Genomic DNA, 25,117 nt, shown 5'->3' on the forward strand with positions numbered 1-25,117 from the left:
GCATTTATAATAACTACAGATGTATAAACGGAATCAGCACACTTTTGCCCCAGACCTGCCATCGGCAATCAGCCAATATAATACTTTGCTTCTGGCTGACCTTTGTTTAAATTTTATGATTAATGCAATGAACATTATTTACAACAGCCAGTCTCCTCTTTCAGTATAACACTTTGTGGTTAAGTGATACTTTTTTAATCCCACCTCTGCATTTAACCCATCCGTGAAGTGAAATACCACATACACACTAGTGAATACACACACTAGGGGGCAGTGAGCACACTTGCCCGGAGCGGTGGGCAGCCCTATCCACGGTGCCCGGGGAGCAATTGGGGGTTAGGTGTCTTGCTCAAGGACACCTCAGTCATGGACTGTCAGCTCTGGGGATTGAACCACCAACCCTCTGGTCACAGGGCCAGTTCCCTAACATCCAGACCACGACTGCCCACAAATTCTGGGTCATGTTATTTAAATAGGCAATTAGAAATGTAAAATGTTTAGCCAATTACAGAGCAAATAATGTTATTTGTATTGTGACTTTGGCTAATAAAATTACTTGAAATACCAAATTGTTAGAAATAGGAGTTCCACTTCTAGTAGTGGATCACACTTTATTTGGATGATCCCCCATAGATAATCTACAGATACTTAAATCATTAACAAACTTTCTGGTGATCCTTAGTTGATTATCAACAGCATTAAGGTTAGGGTTAGGTTTAGGAGTAGGTTTAGGTTTTACCTTGAGGTTAGTTTTAGGGTTAGAGATTTGATATAATATTCCATACTCAGCTTCAGGTTTACTTATGTTTAACAGATATTTAGTTGAAAGTTACTTAAAAGATGTACCGATCATCTTCAAAGCATGTACAGTTGACTATTCAAATAAAGTGTTGCTGAAATATGCTGATGTGTTACATTTAGCCCACACATCAAAATCATCCAAGAAAAATGTCACTTGGCCAATTTGGTGGTAAAGAAAATTTCAGAAGAGGAATATTATTAGAAATAATAATATTAACCAGTTAAACCACATTTTAAAATAAAGTTTTCAATTTAAAAGCGTTAAAAGTGATTTTGTTTTTGATCACGTTCGGTGAAAAATCTTGCTCGTTTTTGGTGTTTCTTTGTGTTCACTGTTTGTTTTGTGAGCTTATCTCTGCTTTCATATGCAGTCACATACAGTGGACCAGAAGCACAGAGAAGGCAGAGCCTACAGCCAGCCCCATAGTCAGGAAGAACGACATGACCACCCCAGCAGGCTCGGCCAGCTCCCGTGGCACCACCTTGGGTCCGTAGATCATGGGCAGCGTGCCCAGGTATCCATTAGAGAGTCCTAGCAGACAGACAAAGACCACAGGGAATAAATCATGGGCGAAAAACACTTGGTGCAGGTGGTGCCGTGGCTGGTAGTTACAGAACATGAAAAGTGGCACCAGGACAGTCCTGCAGAGAACCAGCGTGGGCAGTAGCCAACTGGTGGGACCGGGCACCTGCAGCCAGGCGGTCACCTGCCGGCCGCAGAAGTCAGCCACGTTGTACAGGAAGAAACTGGTGAGTGGCACAAAGTAAACGGTGGTCCAGGGGTTGTCCGAGTCTTTGTCTACTGACTGGATGCCAGATGAGATGGCCGGGAAGATCATAATGGAGATGAAGAAGACGTAGAAGACACAAAAGCCCAGCACCCAGGTCTTCCTCATGATGGGCTTGAGGGGGGGCACAGAGACCGCAGTTGGACTGCCGTGGCCGTTGGATTCAGGACGGGGGCGAAAACTGTCTGATGTAGAAGGACCAGTGTAGGCCATCTCCATGTAGTACCTGCAGAACAAGAGAGTGTGGGAAAGAGGGATGAGGGAGAGACAGTCAAGTATTTGTCATTCCTCAATATTACTTCTACACAATGAAGTGAAATGTTGTTCTTTAGGTCACTTGGTGCAACAGATCACATTACAAACAAATGTACAGAAGCACATTACAAAGGACTTCATAAAGTGCAGATTCTCACTGAGAGCTGAGACTTTCTGGGTGGTGGAGGGGGTTCCCATTCTGGATACGTATAGGGGGTCAATGGTTCTTGCATGGTGGCCAAGATATGCCCTTAACAAGTCAACACCACCAGGCAGTTATTTCAAGCCAACATACATAGTTGCACTGTTAGGCTCAAAGACCACCCCCCACCCCCCAAAAAATCAGCTTGTTCTTGATATGCAGATGTGCTTTTTCTACAAAGAGAGGGGACTTTTCCTGCTTGTGGTGTAAACAACAAGCTGCCTCAAGTCAAGTCAAGGTTTATTAATATAGTGCTTTTCACAACAGGTGTTGTCACAAAACAGCTTTACAGAGAAATCCAGGTCCAGGCCCACAATGAGTGTCACCAATGGTGACAGTGGGAAGGAAAAAGTCAGTGGGGAGAAAAAAAATAAAAAATTAAGAGCAAGAGGAACAAACCTTGAGAGGAACCAAGACTCAAAAGGGGAACCCGTCCTCCTCTGGTCAACACCAGATAGCAAACAATAAGACAATAACACTTTTCTTGTAAACAAATACCATAAAGAGTGTCAGAAGCTTTCCCATCCCTATTTCAACCAAAAACAAGAACATTTCATTGACTTTGCTTTAGGTTACAAACTACATTTATACATTAATATCATCAATTTACTCAGCTTGCTTGCTTATACGCATGATAAAGGCTAGATGGCTAGCAAAAAAATAAATTAAATAAATTCACTATGCCACTGCAATTTTGTTTAAACTTCTTAAAAATGTTTGCTTGCATAGTTTGCAAGGCTAGCCGATTTGCTCACTGGGGCTAACCGGAGACATTATAAAGGAGGTGATCGATTACTAGTTAAAATATGAATGGGAAACCTGTAACGCTCAACACGGTGTCTGATTGTGGAGAAAGTCCCGCCCTTCAAAAAAACAGCCAATCAGCTTGATGGTTACACCGTGAGCAGAGAAGGGTAAATGATATTGTGGTGCTAGCAGGGAAGCCCCCACCTAGTTGTGGAGATGCACAAATGCAGTAGCCAAAACAACATTTTCAAATATGAAACAGTAATTTGACTTCAGCTCTGAATTTCTTCGGTCTCTCCCGACTCAAAGAGTTAGGCGTCTGGTCTTTTATGGCTGGAAACAACTGCTGTCCCCTCCTCTTCTCCTGCTGCCACTTGTGTAATGTAGGTGTGATCTGAGAGGCAAGTCAAAGTGGGTGAAAGTATGTGGGTATATCTGTAATACCTGTAAATGCCATAATTTCACTCCAAGTTGTAAACTTTGCCGCCACTTGCTGGCCACTCTCCATTTTACAGTTCTTCTTTCAAATGAGTGTCTCACTGACCTCAAGCTCATAATGTCAACAGATTTACCACTGCTTGAAGCGGCAACAGAGCCCTTCAGAAAAGCACCCTATCAAAAAGTGCTGATCTTGAAACCACAATAGTGTCATGAAACTGTGGCTTCTTTTGACCGCTGTTGGGTGAAACTCCGTACCACACTAAAGCTCCACTTCCTCAATCCACTCTCATTCTAGCTGAGTCTGTTTCTCTTTCTCTCTCTCTGTTACACACACACTGAGCCAAAGCAGTATTAACACTCAGAGTGTGAACCACAGCCACAGGCTGAAAACCAATAAAGGACAAGCACAACACAAAATAAAAGATCTGTTAGTGTGACCAGCAATGGACACTAAACCCATGTGTAGATGAATGTTCATTTAAGGTGCCTAGGCAGACGGGGGGCGGTGCTAAAAAGCCAGCAGGCCCTGCGTGCATAAGCCTTAATTTGGTATGACTTTGGGTTGTACATGTATGTTGTGTGCTAATGGAGACTAACTAACTTCGAGTAGGCCAGTTTGGGCAGCAGCAGGTACATCACGATGCAGAGAAGAATGAAGACATCAGCAGTGAGGAAGTAGGCCAGTGCACTAGTGGTCACATCACTGGCAGCAGCCAGATCCACAATGGCTGCCACTGCGCTCAGAGTACCACCCATAGCCTGCCCTGCACGCATACACACAAAGAACAAAGAGTAAAACAACTTTACAAGACTGAGAAACAGATTATACTCACAGTGCATATTATGCATAATCATAATCATAATATACATTAAAATTGACTTTTACATTCCAATGCTGTGCATACAAAACACCAGCATTTCTGAAAACACATTTATTTATATATATATATATATATATATATATATATATATATATATATATATATATGAGCATGACAACCCATGAGGATGCTTGTCGTTAGAAAATTACGAGCATGTGCAGTGTACTTGTTTACTTTTTTCAGTGTTCGCTGTCTGTTTTGTGTTCACTTATATACCGTCATGTCATATGCAGCTAACATACTTGATAAACATTGCTTTACACAGTTTAATTGCAGAAATAAGTATTTCCAATTGCTGTTTTTAAATATGTTAAATTTTAATCTCTAGTGCCATCATCTACAAAGCAAGCCTACACTCTATACTACTCACATAGGAAAAATATATATACATATAATTGCTATATAAATATAGATAAATATTAAACAAATATGTGCTATATGTGATGTTTTAAAATATATGTGCTAAATAAATTTTACATTTGTCATTTCAATGTATTGTGTCAATACTTACAATATGTACATGTGTAGATGAAACATATGTAACTGTCAATTTTGAACATTTACATATATTTCAAACATATATGGAAATATGAATGGACCAACAGTGTAAGGATCAAGGAGATCTAAATAAAGATGTAATCAAAGCATGTGTATAAGGATGTGTATGCTGTGTACTGATCCAATTCATCTAATCTACCAGATGCACAGAAAGCACTTCAGTTCAGCTTCACGTGTAAAACCAACATTGTATCCCCAAGCTGCAATTCAAAGAGGATCTTTTATGTCTTTTATGTACTGAAGACAGATTTCAGAGATAGTTCACACTGTGCTGTTACCTGATATGAGGGCTTGAGATATCCTCATGGGGAAGTGGCCACTAATGCCAAAAACGCTGCCACTTAAGAGGTTGGAAGCTCCACTGACCAAAGCAATACTGGCCAGTGTGCCTGCAAAGAACTGCACCCTGCAGCCTGACACATCCACCTTCACCAGAACTGTTGTGATCACAAACACCACCAGGGTCACAAACAGCGAGGACAGGATCCGTACTTCAGCGGACAGCCTGTCAACACACACACAGTCGGACAAAGGGAATCTAGTGATGCATCTACATCAGTGGAGCACAGTGTATCAAAAGTTCAGTGGTTTTTCAGTACAAGTTTGTAATAAACAATTCAACACTCACAATACCTTCAATTCTTTATTTAAATGCGATAATGCTACTTTGATGTTGTATTCTGCTAGATGGTGAATCATTCTCTGCAAGCTACTTTGACTCAGATGGGTAGAATATTTAAGATTAGAAACTGACCCAATACTGACAAAGAAAAGAGATTTTAAAATTAGATTAATTGCATTAAAATTAGATTTAAAATTAGATAAATTAATGACTTTTCTGTGTTCAATCTAATAGACATTTTCAGACAATGAAAAACATTTTTGTTTTTGCCTTTTTGACAATTTTTGAACTGGGAGATTAATTCGAAAAAGGCCCCCGAATACTCTGTAATAACTCTCTCTAGGACGAAGGAATCTGAACAAAACAACGTGCAATGTGCTCCTCAGTATACGGAGGTTGAAAAAGCCCAGAAGCTCCTGCGTCAGAGCAATGAGGTAGGCGCCGGATAGCCGTCTCGCGTCGCTTAACCACCGTTTGCACCTTCCAGGTACATACCCCCTCTTCCCCCTTCATGTGTATGGCAGAAAAGAGATCTAGCATTGCATGTAATCCAATCAATTACACACGTCAAGACATGTAGTGTACCTTTTTCAGTTCAGGTTCAGATTGCTTCATCCTAACAGGAGGGCCTGACATACATGAAAATTATGTGGCTGATACTGATAATCGATCACGTTGACAGATAATATCAGTCTAATATAGTTAAAAAAAAACAACAAAAAAAAAACAAGAAGAATATTCGCCATAGTATGTAAACACTGTTAAAATGCCAATATGTACCTTTCACTCCTCCATCCACACAGTCCAAATATGGATACTAAGCTGAAAAAACAGGCCACATCAAATTAGTTATATGTGAACTTCAGAGAAGAAAAATATAGGATATGGGCCCTATAATTTTACACACCACTTTTAGTTAAACAGTGCTTTACTGACGTTCATTCCACGTACCCAGAGCCAGTTTATGTTACAGGGGTCCATGCCGCCGAGGACCTCTCTGCCCTCTTGCACCACCTATACCTATGCTCTGGGCCCTCATGCTGGACCTGCTGGGCGGTGGGCCCACTTGGTCCCCGCACGTTGCCTTTTTGGACTAAGCCCAGATGGGTTGCACAGGCTGCCCAGACACCAGGTGCTCGCTAAGAAATACTACCTCCCCTGGCCCAGGTAGAGGAGTTTAAGTGTCTTGGAGTCTTGTTCGTGAGTGACAGGAAGAGGGATTGTGAGACCAGCTGCAGGCTGGGACAGACAGCAAGCAGTGATGCAGTCACTGTACCAGACTGTAGTGGTGAAGAGGGAGCTGAGCCACAAGGCAGAGCTCTCTGTTTACCATTCAGTCCACATCCTGACCCTCACCTGTGGTCATGAGCTTTGGCTAATGACCAAAAGAATGAGATTGTGAATACAGTCAGGAATATACAGGAAGCCTCATGGACCCCATGGATGGTTTGCCAGCCATGGCCTAGTGGGATGAGACCCTGGGGTCGTCGTAGGTCGTCGTGGAGGGATGATATCTCCAAGTTGGCCTGAGAGCGGCTGGAGGTCCCCCGGAATGAGCTGAAGGAGGTTGCGGGGGATAGGGTAGTCTGGGATTCTCTGCTCTCCCAACTACTACCACGACTATATCTGGATCAAGTTGAAGATGATGATGATGACTGATTTCAGTGTCAGCTCTTAGTTGACACTTTTTGAACTCAAATCAACAACAGAAACTCACAGTCTTTATTAATATAAATCCACATTTTGTGTTTAAATTCACCAGTTTAGGGTGTATTTCTGTGACACAGTTAAGGGGTGCCTCAAAGTGGGATTCCGACTGGCAGAACCATTTAAGGTTTTCCTTTATAGTTGAAAGATAGTGAGCTCAAATCCCAAAAACAAAAAATGAGCTGTCAATATTGGCTAATATCATCAATCAACCAACATACTGGTCAGGCTCTCAGTTAACATAAAAACATCTACAACAGTCCATATTGAATTAACATGACAGTAATATGTGGCATATTACTATATCCTACATTTTTTTAGCATTTTACTTTTTTCTCCTAAGGTTAATTTAAAATACATTGTGTGGGTTTATGTAACAAAATAGTCATAGCTCATTTTCACATGACCGTTTCCAACTTGTCTTTATCCCTTAGAACTAAAGAGGCTGTTTTTGTTGTTGTACCTTTGATATATTTAAATGAGCTCTGTTCTGATAGTTTTTCGTGATGTCACAGAAATAATGCATTGAAAACAAGATGTTTCTGCAGCTTTTTTTATATACGTTTTGATATACGGACTGTATGGACTGGAGAGCAAACGGTTCATTTTGAAACTTTAGCATTGTTTAGAAGTATGTAATAAAACTCTGGACCCACCGTTAGGCCCTGGCCACGGGGTTAATATCAGAATTGAAATGTTCTTACATCGCAATTTTATAACTTGTTTACCGAAGAACAAGCCAGAAGACGCAAAAACAGTAGAGAACGTGCTGTTTCTGTCCACAGGGTTTTCTGAATGCTCTCAGTCTAAATTCAATTAACCACTGCTGTGAACAACACAGAGCCAGAGCAAGATGTTTTCAGACCTACTGCCACGGCATCTGCTTAAAAGACAAAGCGGACATTTTGTTGCTGAAGTGACAGGATGATAAGAGTTTAAAGGCACATTAGGTCCTTATCCACAACAAGCCTGTGGAGGAAAAAAATTAGGGTTCTTAGAAGAAGTGGCAGGAGCTGGACATAGTGGTTCTTTATGCCCTGGATCAAAAGTGGCCAGTGCTTGGCTGAGGCAGAATGACGCCACAGCAAACAGGAGGCTCCTGGGTTTGTTAAGTGGCCGACTGACTTTACACTGAAGCTCTTTGTGCTCAAACTCAAACTTCTGGCAAAAAACATTTGAAGTAAAAACAGCATCTAAAAGTTTCAAGAGGAACTGAGAAGCAACATTGCTTTTTTGAACTTTCTCACTTTTGATGCAGAAAAAAAAATGCTTTGAAGCAAAGCATTCCTAATCGAACAATTTAGGCCTTTACAAACCAAGCGCAGTTTATTTGTGCAATTTCTTTCAGATGACAGTAAATTAATTTGAGCATCTGTATAACTGACATTACATTCCATACCAAACGTAACTTGTCGGATGGCAAAAATGCATCATTTTATATGCTCCCTGTTCGTCTTTTACAAAATTTCTTCAGTGACATGAACTCTCTGGCCATCTCTGGCATTGGCATGACCACAACCAAGATGACGATGCAGTTGTGTTCAAGCAAAGAGCTTTTTCACAAACGTCAAAAAGATCAGAATCTCCAAAATCAGCTCAAACTGGCCTATAAACATTCACATTACAGCCTCTGTGGAAGGACCAAAGGTTTCAGCTTCTGAATGAAACAATGAAGCTCTTCATGCCACTTTCCCTTTTCCAAAAAGGAAAGTAGTCCAGGGTCACCATTTGCTCGTTCTGTGAGAAGTAAAGGAGATCTTATTTGCACTTGGCCGAGTATATGACCGCCACATGTCCAGCCAGAAACTGAAGGATGACTGACTGTTGAACTCTCCTGCTATCCACGTCAGACCAGCTGCCCACGCCCCAGCTACTGCCACCTGCCTTGGACTAGCTACCCAGAAAACTACATTGAACTACGTTTTCATAGACTCCTAGCTATTACTACTACTAATACTACTGCTATTAATATTAGTAGTATAATCACTTGTAGGTAGTTTTTGACTTGACTTGAAGGCTTTCTCCCTGTTTATTCTGTACTTAGTCTCATGTGGAGCTGAATCTCCGTAACTCAGTTCAAACTGGAAAGCTTCTTTCAACATGTCAGTTTGCCCATTTCATGAGACTCTGAGAACCTTCTCATAGATATTCTGTCTGTCTTATTTATTTATGTATTTATTTTTATGAAGTTCCAATTATAAAACTTGTGATGAGTGATGTCTGCTGTGTGAAGTTTTGAAGCAGAAAAATCACATACCAATATTTTGCATTTCTATGACATGTTGCAATTGTTGTGCAACGGTCTGCACTGATGGATTTGATTGATGTCTCTTCTTAGGGAGAAGAGTGATTTTCCAAATATGTGTGTATCCAATATTGTAAATAAAATGCATTGCACATAAAATAATATATTATGCATATATATGCAAAAAAGTCTCAGTAAAGGAGGTAGTTCACTTATTTTCACTTGGAAAATAAAAAAAGGAACTTCTGAATACGTATAGTTTAAAATAAAAAGTATAAAAAGGTACTACTGCTGTCGCACAGCCTGTACTAGTGTTGTCGCATAGCCTGTACTAGTGTTGTCGCATAGCCTGTACTACTGCTGTCGCACAGCCTGTACTAGTGTTGTCGCATAGCCTGTACTAGTGTTGTCGCATAGCCTGTACTACTGCTGTCGCACAGCCTGTACTAGTGTTGTCGCATAGCCTGTACTAGTGTTGTCGCATAGCCTGTACTAGTGTTGTCGCACAGCCTGTATTACTGCTGTTGCATAGCCTGTATTACAGTTGTTACATAGCCTGTACTACTGCTGTCTCATAGCCTGTACTACTGCTGTTGCATAGCGTGTATGACTATTGTTACATAGCCTGTACTACTGCTGTCGCATAGCCTGTACTACTGCTGTCGCATAGCCTGTATTACAGTTGTTACATAGCCTGTACTACTGCTGTCGCATAGCCTGTATTAGTGTTGTTGCACAGTCTGTACTACTGCTGTTGCATAGCCTGTACTACTGCTGTTGCATAGCCTGTAATACAGTTGTTGCATAGCCTGTACTACTGCTGTCGCATAGCCTGTACTACTGCTGTTGCATAGCCTGTATTAGTGTTGTCGCACAGCCTGTACTACTGCTGTCGCATAGCCTGTATTACAGTTGTTACATAGCGTGTATGACTATTGTTGCATAGCCTGTATGACTATTGTTGCATAGCCTGTATTAGTGTTGTCGCACAGCCTGTACTACTGCTGTCTCATAGCCTGTACTACTGCTGTCTCATAGCCTGTACTACTGCTGTTGCATAGCGTGTATGACTATTGTTGCATAGCCTGTATTACTCTTGTTGCATAGCGTGTACTACTGCCGTTGCATAGCCTGTACTACTGCCGTTGCATAGCCTGTACTACTGCCGTTGCATAGCCTGTACTACTGCCGTTGCATAGCCTGTACTACTGCTGTTGCATAGCCTGTACTACTGCTGTCGCATAGCGTGTACTACTGCTGTCGCATAGCCTGTACGACTGCTGTCGCATAGCCTGTATTAGTGTTGTCGCACAGCCTGTACTACTGCTGTCGCATAGCGTGTACTACTGCTGTTGCATAGCCTGTACTACTGCTGTTGCATAGCCTGTACTACTGCTGTTGCATAGCCTGTACTACTGCTGTTGCATAGCGTGTACTACTGCTGTTGCATAGCGTGTACTACTGCTGTTGCATAGCCTGTACTACTGCTGTCGCATAGCGTGTACTACTGCTGTTGCATAGCGTGTACTACTGCTGTTGCATAGCCTGTACTACTGCTGTTGCATAGCGTGTACTACTGCTGTTGCATAGCCTGTACTACTGCTGTTGCATAGCGTGTACTACTGCTGTTGCATAGCCTGTATTACTGCTGTTGCATAGCCTGTATTACTGCTGTTGCATAGCGTGTACTACTGCTGTTGCATAGCCTGTACTACTGCTGTTGCATAGCGTGTACTACTGCTGTTGCATAGCCTGTACTACTGCTGTTGCATAGCCTGTACTACTGCTGTTGCATAGCCTGTACTACTGTTGTTGCATAACCTGTACTACTGTTGTTATATACCCTGTATTACTACTGTTGCATAGCCTGTATCGCTGTTGTTGCATCGTTCCTTGTTAACCACGCTTTTTAGAACATTTGAGATTTCTTTCTAATTTTTTCACTGGTTTAATGACAAAGTGCCATCACTGGCCCACTACCAACCACTAGCTCCCCCTCACTATTGATCGCCAGATGGCTGAGATCTTGAGAGGCTGGTTGAAAAACCCTGCATTAAATCATATTTGCCTAAAACACAAGGATAAATTGCTAAATCAAAAAGTCGCTATCAGATCACCTCTTACTCCAGCTGCATGCAATGATCAAACATTACTACTTATAATAAATGCTAAATGCAACATTACAAAGAAGAACAAGAAGGTTAGGTTGTTTACCTGTTTACCAGGAGGTAGTTGAGGATGAGGCACAGCACTGAAGGAACAGTGGAGGCAATGGCAAGGTAGCTCTCAAAGTAGTCCTGCAAACAGCCAGAGGAGAAAGTAAACTGATTCATAAAAATCCAATGACATCTTGACTCACTGGTCACTGTATTTGAAACTCCACCTTGAAGCCTGGTGTACAGTTAGAGACTATAGCTTATCTGCTGTTGTATAGCTTGCATTGGTCAACCTCTAGCCCTTCATCATTGGTCAGTTTCTGACCACAGAGCCTCTTTTGGCTGGATATTTTTGGGACTCATATCAGAGCCACACACACTTCCACATCAGTGTCACTACTGTGAGAATGGCCCAAATAATATCCAGTCCTGTGGCCAGAAATGACCAATGATGAATGAGGTAGGGTAGTGGGTGTCTTAGAAACCATACACGACATCAGACAGTCTGTAATCGAAGAGATTGTTTCCAAAATGTGGTATTATGAATAAAATAGCATTGATAAGCTCACCAGACAAAAACAGTCATGTGCATCATTTCTTCTCTAATACTTCGTCCTCTTGCTTTAATAACAGCACCAGCCACTTAAGGTAAGGACTGCACCAGCAGGACACCTTCACGTCCACTCTTCCATAAACCAGGGACATATTTAAGCCAGAATGCATGTGTTTCTATTTGGGCATTTATATTGTTGTTCCAGACTAAAAAGTGGGATCTGGTCATTTTGCTGGTCAGTAGGCCTATCAGTTATCTATCATTTTATATGAGATGATCGCAATTATTTAAGCCGACTGCAATCTTTTTTGACAGTTGTTAGATTTCATAGTCACACTAAGCTGCAATAAATCTGAGCTGGGTGTGTTAGATCGAGGGAAATAAATGTAAATAAAAGTAAGCAGCAAATGCATCCATTGAGAGTCTAGAGGGCAGCACTGAGTGAGGTCTTTTAATTTGTGAGCTACATAGCTTTTCACTTCACTCTATATCACTCTGTGTAACTGTAGGCATTTGTGAGAGTGTATTGATTTGACAGTACAACCAGCGTTAGCTACTTAGTAAACACAGCTAGCAGGTAAAGTGGCTAAACAGCCAATTTGGCCAGTATAAGCTTGTATTTTAATAGCTGCAAACAATGAAAAAGAACAGACGGGTAAATGGACAGGTATGTGGACTAAAACTGACAGAAACTCCAGATGAATCTCAAGAGAGTAGTTTAATCCTCAATTGGCAGGACTACTGCTGTTATTAGGGCACAGGGAGGCATTACCAGGTAGCAGAGAAGAAAAGATGCATGAGACTAATTATTTGGCTGGGTTGTTAATGTCTTGGAGGCGTCACAGAAAAAAAAAAATCATGAAAGTGGTGTTTAATGCATTTTGGAAACCCTTCACCTGTACAATTCAAAGGTTTGGAATTTTTATTATTTTATATAAAATAACATGTGAATGAAGATATTACAAACTAAAACTCAGAAAGCCAGTCAGTATCTGGTGTGACCACCATTTGCCTCACGCAGTGCAACACATCTCCTTTGCACAGAGTTGATCAGGTTGTTGATTGTGGCTCGTGAAATGTTGGTCCACTCCTCTTCAATGGCTGTGCGAAGTTGCTGGATATTGGCAGGAACTGTCAGGAAATCTTTAAATGATTGTGCAATTGTACAATTGAACTGTTAACTTTACTGGAGAAGCATTATTAACTTTGAATGGAAGTTTACATTTACATTTACGGCATTTTGGCTGACGCTCTTATCCAGAGCGACTTACAATTTGATCATTTTACAAGGCAGGCCAAGGCGATGTTAGGAGTCTTGCCCAAGGACTCCACAAGCAACTCCACCTCTAAATGGCTTAAAAGAAACAAAGTTAAGGTTCTGGTGTCACAGAGTCAAATTCCTGACTTGAATTCTGTTAAGATGCTCTGACAAGACCTTACACAGGCAGTTCAACCCTCTAATGTAGCCAAATTAAATTAGTTCTGCAAAGAAGAGTTGAATAAAATTCTCCACAGTGGTTTAAAAGACTCACTGCAAGTTATCGCAACGTTTGATTGCAAATGTTATTAGGTTTAGGGGGCAATTACCTTTTCCACAGAAGGCAACACAGGTTTTGAATAAATCTGTATCTTCAATAAATGGAACAAACATTTAAAAGCTGCAATTTGTGCTTATTTGTGAAGGTTTTAAACTATCGCTGTTGTTGTAAGCAAACCTCATATCTCCAAAATGGTAACTTTACAGGAGAAGGAAAAAAATCTACTTTAATTTTAATGTAAGTCAATGGAACCACTTTTTTCCAAGTAATTTTGGGTTATTTCTTTTGGTCCATTCATCATGAAATTTAGCAACAGGTTCTTTCAAATTATGTGAAATATGTCAAACATGGAGATACGATGTTTTCTTCTGACAACAGCATCATACTAACATTATTTGGATGATCTGAAATATTTATGTGACAAATTAGCAAAAAACAAAAGTGTAGGTTCACTGGCCATTTTGGATCGTATATACAATGGTTATATTTGTGTTATAGTCATGGCGACCCCTGGTTCCTATCACCACCACGCTGAGTCTGTATGATTCTCTGCAATTAACCATTTAATATCAAACCACTCTGAATTACTCTGTTCACATCTGATAGCAACTCAATTCTGCAGAATTTCCCCCACTGAACCCTTAACTTGCATTTGAATTGACCCACAATAGCTGAGCTGAGAAAACGGCAATAATCTGCCAGCTGAATATGATGATGATATTTCTGACAACTCTTCTGAGCACATGATGGTCACTAAATGCACCACTGCTCACGTGCCCATGATGACTGCCATGTGAATGTGTCTCACACATTAGTCGACACACAGTGGCAAACAGAACACACTCTTCTCTCTGCTGCTCATACAAAGCGCCACATTTCATGTGGACGAAAGTGGAAGTGAAAGCGTGAGGCGGAAAAAGGGGAAACGTAACTCAAGGTAATAATGCAAAAAAAAAGGGAAAAAAAAGAAACATTGAGAGGAACACAAGATGAAGAAGAGGAAATACTGCGAAGCAGAAGAGGCAGATTCAGTTCAGAATGAGGACAGCATAAATCGATAAAAAGTAAAAAAAAAAACAGCCTTTTTGAAGTAACTATTTCTGTGATGTCACAAAACCAACACATTTACACATACGCCCATCTACATCTACTCATCCAGAAAACTTTAGCTCCGCCCATCTACATCTACTCATCCAGAGAACTTTAGCTCCGCCCATCTACATCTACTCATCCAGAGAACTTTAGCTCCGCCCATCTACATCTACTCATCCAGAGAACTTTAGCTCCGCCCATCTACATCTACTCATCCAGAGAACTTTAGCTCCGCCCATCTACATCTACTCATCCAGAGAACTTTAGCTCTGCCCATTTATTGCTGAAATTATAAGGAGAGTTTCAGAGTGGACTGCATTATACACATTACAGAACAGCCAATTAGAACACATCATTTATATATATCAGCCTTAGTAGACACAGTAACAAAAAAGTGATTAAGAGCTACAAAATGGTAATGTACACTCACCCACCACTTTATTAGGTTCAATTGCTTGTTAACACAAATAGCAATCAGCCATTCACATGGCCGCAACTCAATGCATTTAGGCATGTAGAGGTGGTCAAGCCAACTTGCTGAATTGTAAACCGAGCATTAAAATGGGGAAGAAAGGTGATTTAAGTCACTTTGAACGTGGCGTGCCACACTATATTATGAGGAGCTCAAAGGAATAAACAAAAGAATGTAGAATATAGACCATTTAAAAAGAAATCTGACTAACTGGACTTTATTAAACAAACAGTTTGGAAAAAAAATTAATTTGTACAATTTCTCCCCAGCTACAAGGCTAACATCGCTAACAAATACTGAAAGCTTAAGGCTTATTATTACTCCTGCTGGACCCACAAGACCCACCACAATATCTTGTGGCATGGGACTAATTTGCAGGGTTGTATGCGGGAGTGGATTGGAAACCAGCACTCTGCAGGCAGGGGCGGGACAAAGTATGTATGAAGGAAAAAACAACAAATTAATAAAAAGCCTAAATTAAGTAGAATGATCCCTAAATCATTTTATATATATATATATATATATATATATATATATATATATATATATATATATATCTTATATTTTATATTTATATATATATATATATATATATATATATATATATATATATATATATATATAAATAAAAGTCTTTTTAAAGAGTTGCTAAGCAATCAATTATGAAAATAATTCTGCCTTGTGTTTTCTGGGAGTAAATGGTGTTTGATGAAGTTACTCCACAGATCAGCTGATGACCATAACTGCTGTGATATTTCAGCAGAGGATAATGTATTTGTGAATAGACGGGCGGGTGCGGGACAAACAACTCCAAATTTCTGTGGGAGTGGGCTCAAATACATTCCTGCATAGACCTCTAGTACACCTCTAATGTCAGAAACCACATAAGATCAGAACTACTTAAAGGAATAATTTGATAAAACAAATCAAATTTACACAACTTTCCACTTCAACTTAGATGTAGTCAATCAACCAATGTTTGGAGTCCAAATTTAAAACTAGAACTAGGAGGCTAAGGTTGCTAACAAACAACAGAGCTCAACAGTTACCGCAACTGTTTCTGTAGAGATACATCACAAAAACTCTCAGTGCTCTTAAACTGCATCCAGGTCTTCATTAAGGTATCGTACACATGTCGGCATGCTTTAGGTCACAATGACTTATTGTGAACTATAAAAGTGACCTTGCTGTGTAGTTGAATGCTGCATGCATCCAATTTAAACAACTGGGTCTGTATTTACAAACCACCTCATGAGTAGGAGTGCCAATCGGGAATTAACATTTGTAGCAGTTATTGTGTGTTATTATATATGAATATAGAGGAATCAGATCATCAGTATTGCTTTGTGAATAGCAGCTGCTTGCAGAAGGAAAGTTCTGTTGAATTTTTAGCTCACAGTAAGTCACACTGAGTTCTAAACTACACATTTTCAGTGGAGATGCAGTTGAGAGATGTTTTGTCATTTTTATATGAATGATTTGGGTGACTATTGAATTCCAGTGTTTGTTAGTAAAGTTTGCCTTACAGCTCCAGCGCTAAACTAAAAAAAAAAAAAAACCTGGACTCCAATCATGATTGATTATGTCTCAGTAAAGGAAGAATCGTGCAATTTTTTTTGCTGAACTATTCTTTTAACAACTTGACACAGTTTGAGGCAAATGTGTTAAACCACTGTCATTTCACAGGCTACGTAGTTACGTAGTTAAACCAACAACAGACTCTACTAGTCACTCTAGAGTAATTGTACTGCTGCAGCCTTACAAATCATGAAAGGACCTCAGTTCTCCACAGTATTATAAGACCATGTGAGAGTCAGGTCTGACACTAATTCTCTCTCTCACGCCCTCTCATTTGGGATTCTTTTCATAAATAACCTGCATGAAGGCAATGTTTCTGTCTAACACAAACCTGCCATCAACAAACAGCACATTCCCTTCTCACTCACCCTCACACACAAACACATAGACAGAAAGACAGACAGTTACAGCCAGTGGTGGACAGTAACTAAGTAAATGTAATTTGTTACTGTACTTAAGTACTTTGTGTATCTGTACTGAAGTTTTTCCATTTTGGGCAACTTTTTATTTTCACTCCACTACATTTCAAAGTGAAATATCTTTTTTTTTTACACTCCAATACATTTTGAGAAATCTGTTGTTCCTTTTGGCTTATGTGTGTATAAAAACGTAACATTTCAAAACCAAAGAAGGCTGAAGTTATCTTTTAGTACTTTTACTTTTGTTACTTAAGTACATTTGAAGGCAAATACTTTTGTACTTTTACTCAAGTGGCGGTCTAAAGGGAGGAACCTCTACTTTTACTGGAGTAATAGTTTACCTTGGGTAGCTCTACTTTAACTCAAGTACATGATTTGTGTACTTCCTCCACCACCGGTTACAGCACTAATTAATGTTGTATATTAATCATAATTAGCTTCTGCAACTGCATCTACCTTCATTAACATTACATTAGGTGTAACAAACCTTATAACAGCATTACTCAAGCAGTAATTCATTACAGAGATGTGAACGTGCTGTGAACTTCCTTGCCTTTTCCTGATGTTTCTGATGAACAACTGGCCAGCACTCCGACATTGTCAAACATTTGCAAGGTTTGACAAATGCGTAATTGTATGCATTTGTAATCTATAAACATGTCACGTCATATTGTAAATCTGTAATCTGCAATATGATCACATGATATCATATAGTTTACATTAAAGGCAGGTGCTTCGCTATAATGGACCAGAAAGTGAAAACCACACACACACATACACACACACACACACACACACACACACACACACACACACACACACACACACACACACACACACACAAACAAACACACACAAACAAACACACAAACACGCTTTCATGCCTCGTCAGGATGTGGGGTCAAAAATCCTAAGCATAATCTAACTGTCCATTTACTCCAGATGTAGTAGATGAGCGAACACATGTTTGGGGTCCATATTTTGCTTCTTTAATCTAGCGCTAAAGGCAACATACACTAGAGGTCAAGACTCATCCAAATCCTTTTTTTTTTTTTTTTAAACATCCATAACACCTGTAGATGTGCTTTAGCACACATGACTTTCAAATTTAAGACTGACATTTACTTATAAAAATAAACAGTAGAAATCCTAACGTAGCCTGCATGATACATTCACATGAACTGGAGTAAAATATGACACAACATCTGATTTTAAAAAGAAACGCACTCAGTGCACGCATACATCAACACGTCTGTGCAACCCTAATGAAGACCTGAATGCAGTTGGAGTGGGCTGAGAGAAGTTTCGTGCAGGTATTTATGGAAAACACTAGGGTGACTAATGAGTTGTAGTGTTTGTTAGCGGTGATAGCCTCGTAGCTCCAGTTCTAAACTAAGCAAAATCTGGACTCCAGACACGTCTCAGCTGACTGCACCAGGGATCAGCAGAAAAACCTTGTAAGTCTGATGTATTGCTGAACCATTTCTTTAACCTCAAGAAGAAAACGCTTTACCCCTCCCGATTTGGACAATGAAAGATGTAACTATTGCGAAAAAAAAAGTCAGCACCATTTTGTTAGACCTGACATTGCAGGTCCTTTTTTTTCCTTCCCGTTTTCCTATAAAGCCAGAATGTCATCCTCAAATCAAACGTATGAAAACACATTTCAAAACCTTTTACATAAAGATGCTCCCAAAACATCTCTCGGTTCATTAAAACCACATCCAGGTCTTCATTAAAGTTGCTCATACCTGTAGATGTGATTTAGACACAGTAGGTCTTAAAAATGATGAAGGAAATTCAAGGTAAACGCACACACACACACACACACACACACACGCACACACGCACACACGCACACACAAACACACAAACACACACACACACCTTCTAAGTCGCTTCTGCTTCTGGGTTGTGGGGGGTGCTGGAGTCTATCCCAGCAGTCATCGGGTTGAAGGCAAGACTGAGATTAACAGTTATTTTCAAAAAGATATGACAGAAATCGTGGACATGGCCTGCAGGCCATGCATGAACGCCAAGTCAGCACAACAGCCGTTGTCTAAAATGCAACGTGCTCAGTACAACCTGCACTTAGCAACAACTCTGTGCGACCTTAATGAGGACCTGGAAGCAGTTTACATGTGCTGAGTGAAGTTTTGGGAAGTATTTATGGAAAAGATCTGCGTGACTACTGACTTCTACATGCTTAAAAACCTTCTTCAGGGGTTCTTTAATAAAGGAAATGGTTCTACATAGAACCATGACCACTAAAAGAACCTTTTGCATGATTAAAGGGTTCTTCAGATTGATTGAGAATCTGATGTGTTTTATATGGCTCTGTATAGAACCTTTTTGAAAAGGGTTCTTCTATTGTTAAGATGTCAAGCCAAGCCTTTTTGGTGCTAAATAGAACCATCAACAGCACATTCTCCATCACATCTCCATCACAAAGAACCATTTAACCATGCAAATTATTTTTTGAGTATTCATGGACTCAAAGGTCCAGTTCTAAACTAAATAAGCAAAGTTATAACACCAAATGTGTCTCAGCTAACCACCAACATTTGGGGTAAGAGGTTTTGCTTTTTTGCTGAACCTTTGCTTTGACCTCAGTAACCAAAAAGACAGACTGAAACAATGAAAAATGCATCTTTTGTAAAAAAAATTCAGAGCTGTTTTGTTCATCCTGATACAGTGACCCTGTTTTTCTCTAGTTTTCCTACAAAGTTTTGTCCTGACGACAAACACATACACAAACAGATAAACACACTCACGCTGAGGTCAGTTTGGGGCTCCTCGTGTCCTGCTGAGCTGGAGCCGTTGCTCAGTTTGTAGAGCCAGTAGTGCTTTGCCGTGATGAAGAAGTTCCAGGGCAGTAGAGAGCCGATGCCCATGAGGAAGAAGATGCCATACACCAGGCAGTAGGTGTCGTGCGGTCGGTGGCGGGTGCTCAGGGGTCCGCCGGGCTGCTGTGAATGTGTGAGGAGGGGTGAGTGGTCTTCATCCTCAGTCTTCACCTCCCCGTCAGACATGGAGGACGAATGAAGCGCGGAAATGTAAGAGGAGTTCAGACTAGCCTGCAGGTGCTCTGTACCATCCATCCTCACAGAAAGAGAGAAAAAGAGGGGGACAGAAGCAGAAAGAAGGGAGGAAGAAAGAAAAGAATGAGGGGATGGGGGTAGAGGGATGCTCGAGGGGGGGAGATGGATGAAGCAGGAGGATGTGGTAGGGCTAGACTGTAAATGAAACAGAAAGACAGACACAGACTGCATTAGTGAACACTACACTGTGAATGCTTAAAGCGCGCTTATCATGGAAAAACTAAACGTCCTCAACGTGTTGAAAGTTTGATGAAAACACTCGTGGAGACGCTCTGCTGACACTCCAGTTCATATATGCAAACTAAGGCCCAATCCCATTTCACCCCTCGCCCCTACCACTTAGCCTTTAGCCTTCAATTTTTGTTCAGATAGCGGGGCTGGGTGAAGTGTTGGGGCTACATGGCCCTCCAAATGGAGGTTTCACACTTCAAACAAGAGTCCGATGAGGAAAACAAAAGAAAAACCGGCAAGACGGCTGCGTGAGTGACCAAAGAAACCCACAAACGTGAGAATTTTCTCTGTTAAAAATTACGACAACCACTGTATTTCCTAAGTTTAATGTAGTTTCAGTGTATTATTGTTGTTTTCTTCATAACAAGCATAAAAAAATCGCTAATATCATGCAAATGTCTCAGCAGTTAGCTAGTTAACTTTCCCGTTCCACCATAGTCCAGAATTTCTCACGCCTGATGCACCAGAATGTAACTGCTGCTCCATTCAAGGTGGAACTAGAAAATTCAAACAAGAAGTCACTGAAGATTTAGCAGTGGGTGATAATAAACATCTGTGATATGCCCCCTCTTTGAAAGCATATGGTGCTCTAAATGTAACTAAAGCCCAGCAGTGAGGAGCTGAGCTTTTCCCTTCTCTGCCGTCACTGAAGACAGCCGGGTCGCCTACAGAGCAGCGCAAGTAGCTGTTAATGAAGCAATGTTTTTTTACTTAAGGGTCCCATTTAGTAGGGCAAGATTTCGACCACTACCCCTTGTAATTCAGTTCCACAGGGGTTAGGGTGAAACTCGAAAACAAGGGGTAGGGGTAAAAAGAAGAAAAGGGACTGGGCCAAAGTTTGAATTCAAACTGTTTCTGTAAAGTCACAGGAAACAATCCATTAACATCCACTGACTATTCAGCCTACAGCAGTTAACCATCATCCAGTTCACAATTAAATCATTGAGGGAGTTTCAGCCCAAACTGTCAAACTTTTTGACTTGCTCAAATAGACAGTTTGATGAAAGATCAAATTTCCCCCTCATCTCAACTAATTCAGCTTCGACACTGGAGCTACGAGGCTAATGTCAATAGCAAGCCATGGAAGCTTAGGACCACCACTGAGCACTGTGTAAACTGCATGTCTAAATCATCTCACTTGCCTCAAACCATACCAAATTGTTAAGTAATCGCAAATAGACTCACTCATGTGGTTTTTCACACTGTATGACATACTGTTATGTCCAGTACGGCTGATACAGGCCCTGGACTGTAATTGAGCACACCGCAGTTTGTATGATCTCCATAGTAAAGTACTGTCAGTAGAACGAGCAGCCGCTCATGAGTCTAAGGCAGGGGTCGGCAACCAAACGTTAACAAGAGCCATTTTATCCTTTCAATAAAAATCAAACCACCTTGGGAGTTACATTTTACATCCATTTATTGTGTGTTTTACTATCTTGACTGTAAATATGTCTTAGTATGTGGTAGTGCCCTAGTAAACAACAACAACAAAAAAAACAAAAACAAAATCTAAACAAAAACACAGACTTAGTTTGCTCCACTTTTAAGCTTTAGTTCAGCTACAGCCACTTTTAACACATATCCCAGGAAGATCCCAGCGTAACGTGCCATGCCGCTGTAGGTTTACTTAACCTCCTAAAATATGTACGTATATCTCTGCTGTCGGAACAAAACCTCGTATCTCCAGTTTTCTGTCATTTTCTAGTTTTTTTTGGCATAATTTGCCTGTTGGCCTTTACATTGTGTGTAAATTTCATGATAAACAGACAAGATGAAATGGCCAAAAATCACTAGGAAAAAACTCTGGAGCCATTTATTTACATTAAAATTAAAGCAAGTTTTTTCCTTCTCCTGTAAAGTTGAGATATGAGGTTTCCACATCGATTTATCTGTTCATCAACAAGACCTGAGGTGAAATTTGTTTGGCAGAACAGCGTAAATACTAAACTATATAAGGCATCGAAGACCAGGCCCAGAACTGAAAACAAACATGCAGAAGAACCACAATCACTCCATTACCTGCAGACAGTCTCTCCTCTTCTGTTCTTAAGATGCACCTGTCAACATCCACCACAGATCATGCTCTCCATCTGAGTGACTGCATTAGGGATGGGGACAGCACGGTGCTGTCTCTAAGCGCCGAGCTGCAGGAGTCCCTGAGCATCACACTGCAGGGCCTGAGACAGAGAGGGAGGAGAAGCATCTCCATAACCAGCATATTCACCACACCCTATAGAGCCCATATGTTACAGATTCTCTTTAACCCATGATATACTTTCCTCGTGACACTCACACAGGTATGTCTCAACTGCTGCTTCGAATACACCTCACTCAGCAACTGAGACGCTCACACAAACCCGGTGACCCGATCTGACTTCTCTGAAAGCATCACGTCACTGGCCTAGAAACACGGCAGATACACATTTACACCTAACTGAGACAGACAGTGAGAAGCCAACAGAGATGTGTTATCGATGTCATGATACTATCACAGACCAGTCAGACTGTAGGCTACAGTTGTATGCAAAAGTCTGAACGCCTCTGGTCAAGTTAGGTTTTATTAAAATTGTGTTAACACATCTTCTACAGCCCATTTGTCAAACACAATTCCCGCAGGCCAGATCCAGATCAGACCCGTGACACAATCCTATCCAGCCCGTGAAAGTATTTTCATTTTCTATTAACGTTAGCCCATTTCACAATGCACTACAATTCCCAGCATGCACGGCAACATAAAGTGTGCTCTGCCTCTCCTACCCCAACAACAATCTGGAGTAGGCATGTCAAACTGGGGACCTTCCAGGCTAAAGTGCTGCAGAGATTAGCATTTACCTTCATCTAACACTCTGAATTCAATTAATGACGGCCCTGCTAATTAGCTGAATTAGCTGAAACACTGAAGTCTGCAGTGGCACAAGTCTGCTGTGCCATAATGTTTGCATGGACCATATTTTATAGCTTACTGTTTCTCCCCCTCATGTCACAAATAAACAGAAGTGGGTTCTCTGCAGAGGATGTGTAATTATTTTGACTTGATCACGTGCATAACACTGCATAATATCAGCCAGACACATGGTGAGACACTGACGTCTAACTTTAACCAATGCAAAATATAAACGAGCAGAAACATCAGTATGGATTTAAACTGACCACGAGTGGACAGTGTGACATTTGCTCAACATCAGAAACAGTTTAACCTATTTTTAATGAGGAGTTTTTAATGCTTTATAAATAATACGCCAAAGAGGCGAATCACCGTCACTTCACTGACCCTGCCATCGCCCACTGCCACCTGAATGTGCACTGTGGTGGAAGACTGAGGTCTATCCTCAAGAAGAGAATGCCTCATCAAATCTCATCAAATCGGGCAAAAACATCCTATTACTTTCAGAAAAGGAGTGTCAGCTTTCCCCCCGCGGTGATCAGGGCATTAGCCAGCATGTTCTGTTGAAGTATATCTATTCAGAAGCCTTGTACCTTGACTATGAGACAAAAAGGCTTCTGTTGAATTGCGCTAGTTGCAAAGTGGTGAAATATTTCTAAAAATCTGAAGTTGTCTAATCCTGTGTAGTGTACACTATGCACTGTCATAAACTGGATAAACAGCAGTTCTCGACTACTAGGATTACAAGACAGACTGAAATGAGTATCAGCGATGCAACTGATGCCACTGCAGACCAAACTGAGGCCTCAAGAATGAAGCGAAGGATTTTTGCAAGCATAGTCAGATTTCAGAAAGTCAAGACTAGACAATAAAATCCCACATGATTTAAAGGGAAGTGTGACAAAACCTCCAGTGGCAAAAAGAAACTGAGCAGGCACAGACAGCCCAGTCAATGGCTTTTTGTTTAAGGTTTTGCGAACAAAATACAAACCAAAACAGCCAAAACAAACAGAAACATCATATGTAGGTTACCACTGCAACGAACAGTGAAATATTCCAATTAAGACATTTTTCCATATATAACACATGCAAATGAATGACAGACCATGCAAAAAAACATTCACATTATCTATCCTTATCTGAGGCAGAGGCTGAGATGCAACCTGTACTCCATTTGGTAGAACAGGTTAACCAAGTTAAAGGGAAATTCCACTGATTTTTCCAGATTTTTTTTTTGCATAATTCCATCACTGAGACAGTCATTCATAGTGGTTTGGTGAAAAATTGTTCACTGTAGAGCCTCAGATTTGTGAACCAGGTCTAAAACACAAACACAGCCATTTTATCCAGTATTCAAAACAAGCCGTGAAACTACAGTGTTGGCTAACTTTCTGTAAGGGAACTCTCAGAGGCGGACGTCTGGTTCCTATCACCACCACTGTAAAAATTCGGACTCCAAAGTTCTCTAGAACGTGGCATTTCATACCAAACCACTCGACTTTTTTTAGATCTCAACCGTCTGGCTGTGCAGAAGTTTTGAAAAATTGGTGGAACTCTCCTTTAATCTGGTTTCTTTCTAACCACAAGACTATACGATATAACCGCCGATCAGCAGAAGCATCTAGATAGTCTAGGTATCGTTATCGTTCACAGACAGACAGACGATGAAACGAGCCAGAAAAGACAGTCAGTCAACAAAAGGAGCTTCGCCTGGACGGACGACTGAACCCGCCTGAACAGCCAGGTCAACTAAAGCTGACCAACTAAAACACCCACCGAAGTCTGGACCCGAATGGATCGGCTTCATCCACACATTCAGCGAAGACCAAATCAAGTCATGAAT

The 25,117-nt window shown here is 40.7% G+C and overlaps 1 protein-coding gene across 3 annotated transcripts in view; it reads right to left on the reverse strand.

The window, feature by feature from the left end:
• Positions 1–303: 303 nt before the first annotated feature.
• Positions 304–25,117, reverse strand: part of slc29a3 (solute carrier family 29 member 3) — a 24,899-nt gene continuing 85 nt past the window's right edge. The window contains exons 1-8 of one of the 3 annotated variants that reach the window (XM_017694054.2): positions 25,051–25,117; positions 22,684–22,791; positions 22,410–22,567; positions 19,830–20,291; positions 11,462–11,544; positions 4,952–5,178; positions 3,836–3,998; positions 304–1,815 (exon numbers count right to left, since the gene is read on the reverse strand). The exon at positions 25,051–25,117 is cut by the window's right edge and continues 85 nt beyond it. In XM_017694054.2, coding sequence (XP_017549543.1) covers positions 1,173–1,815; positions 3,836–3,998; positions 4,952–5,178; positions 11,462–11,544; positions 19,830–20,156 — 1,443 coding nt within the window. In that variant the 5' untranslated portion in view covers positions 20,157–20,291; positions 22,410–22,567; positions 22,684–22,791; positions 25,051–25,117 and the 3' untranslated portion in view covers positions 304–1,172. The remainder of the gene's footprint in view (positions 1,816–3,835; positions 3,999–4,951; positions 5,179–11,461; positions 11,545–19,829; positions 20,292–22,409; positions 22,568–22,683; positions 22,792–25,050) is intronic. The other 2 variants (XM_017694055.2, XM_017694056.2) reach the window with 2 other exon arrangements.

The sequence above is a fragment of the Pygocentrus nattereri genome, chromosome 5 (assembly GCF_015220715.1).
Source record: "Pygocentrus nattereri isolate fPygNat1 chromosome 5, fPygNat1.pri, whole genome shotgun sequence".
Lineage (NCBI taxonomy): Eukaryota > Metazoa > Chordata > Actinopteri > Characiformes > Serrasalmidae > Pygocentrus > Pygocentrus nattereri.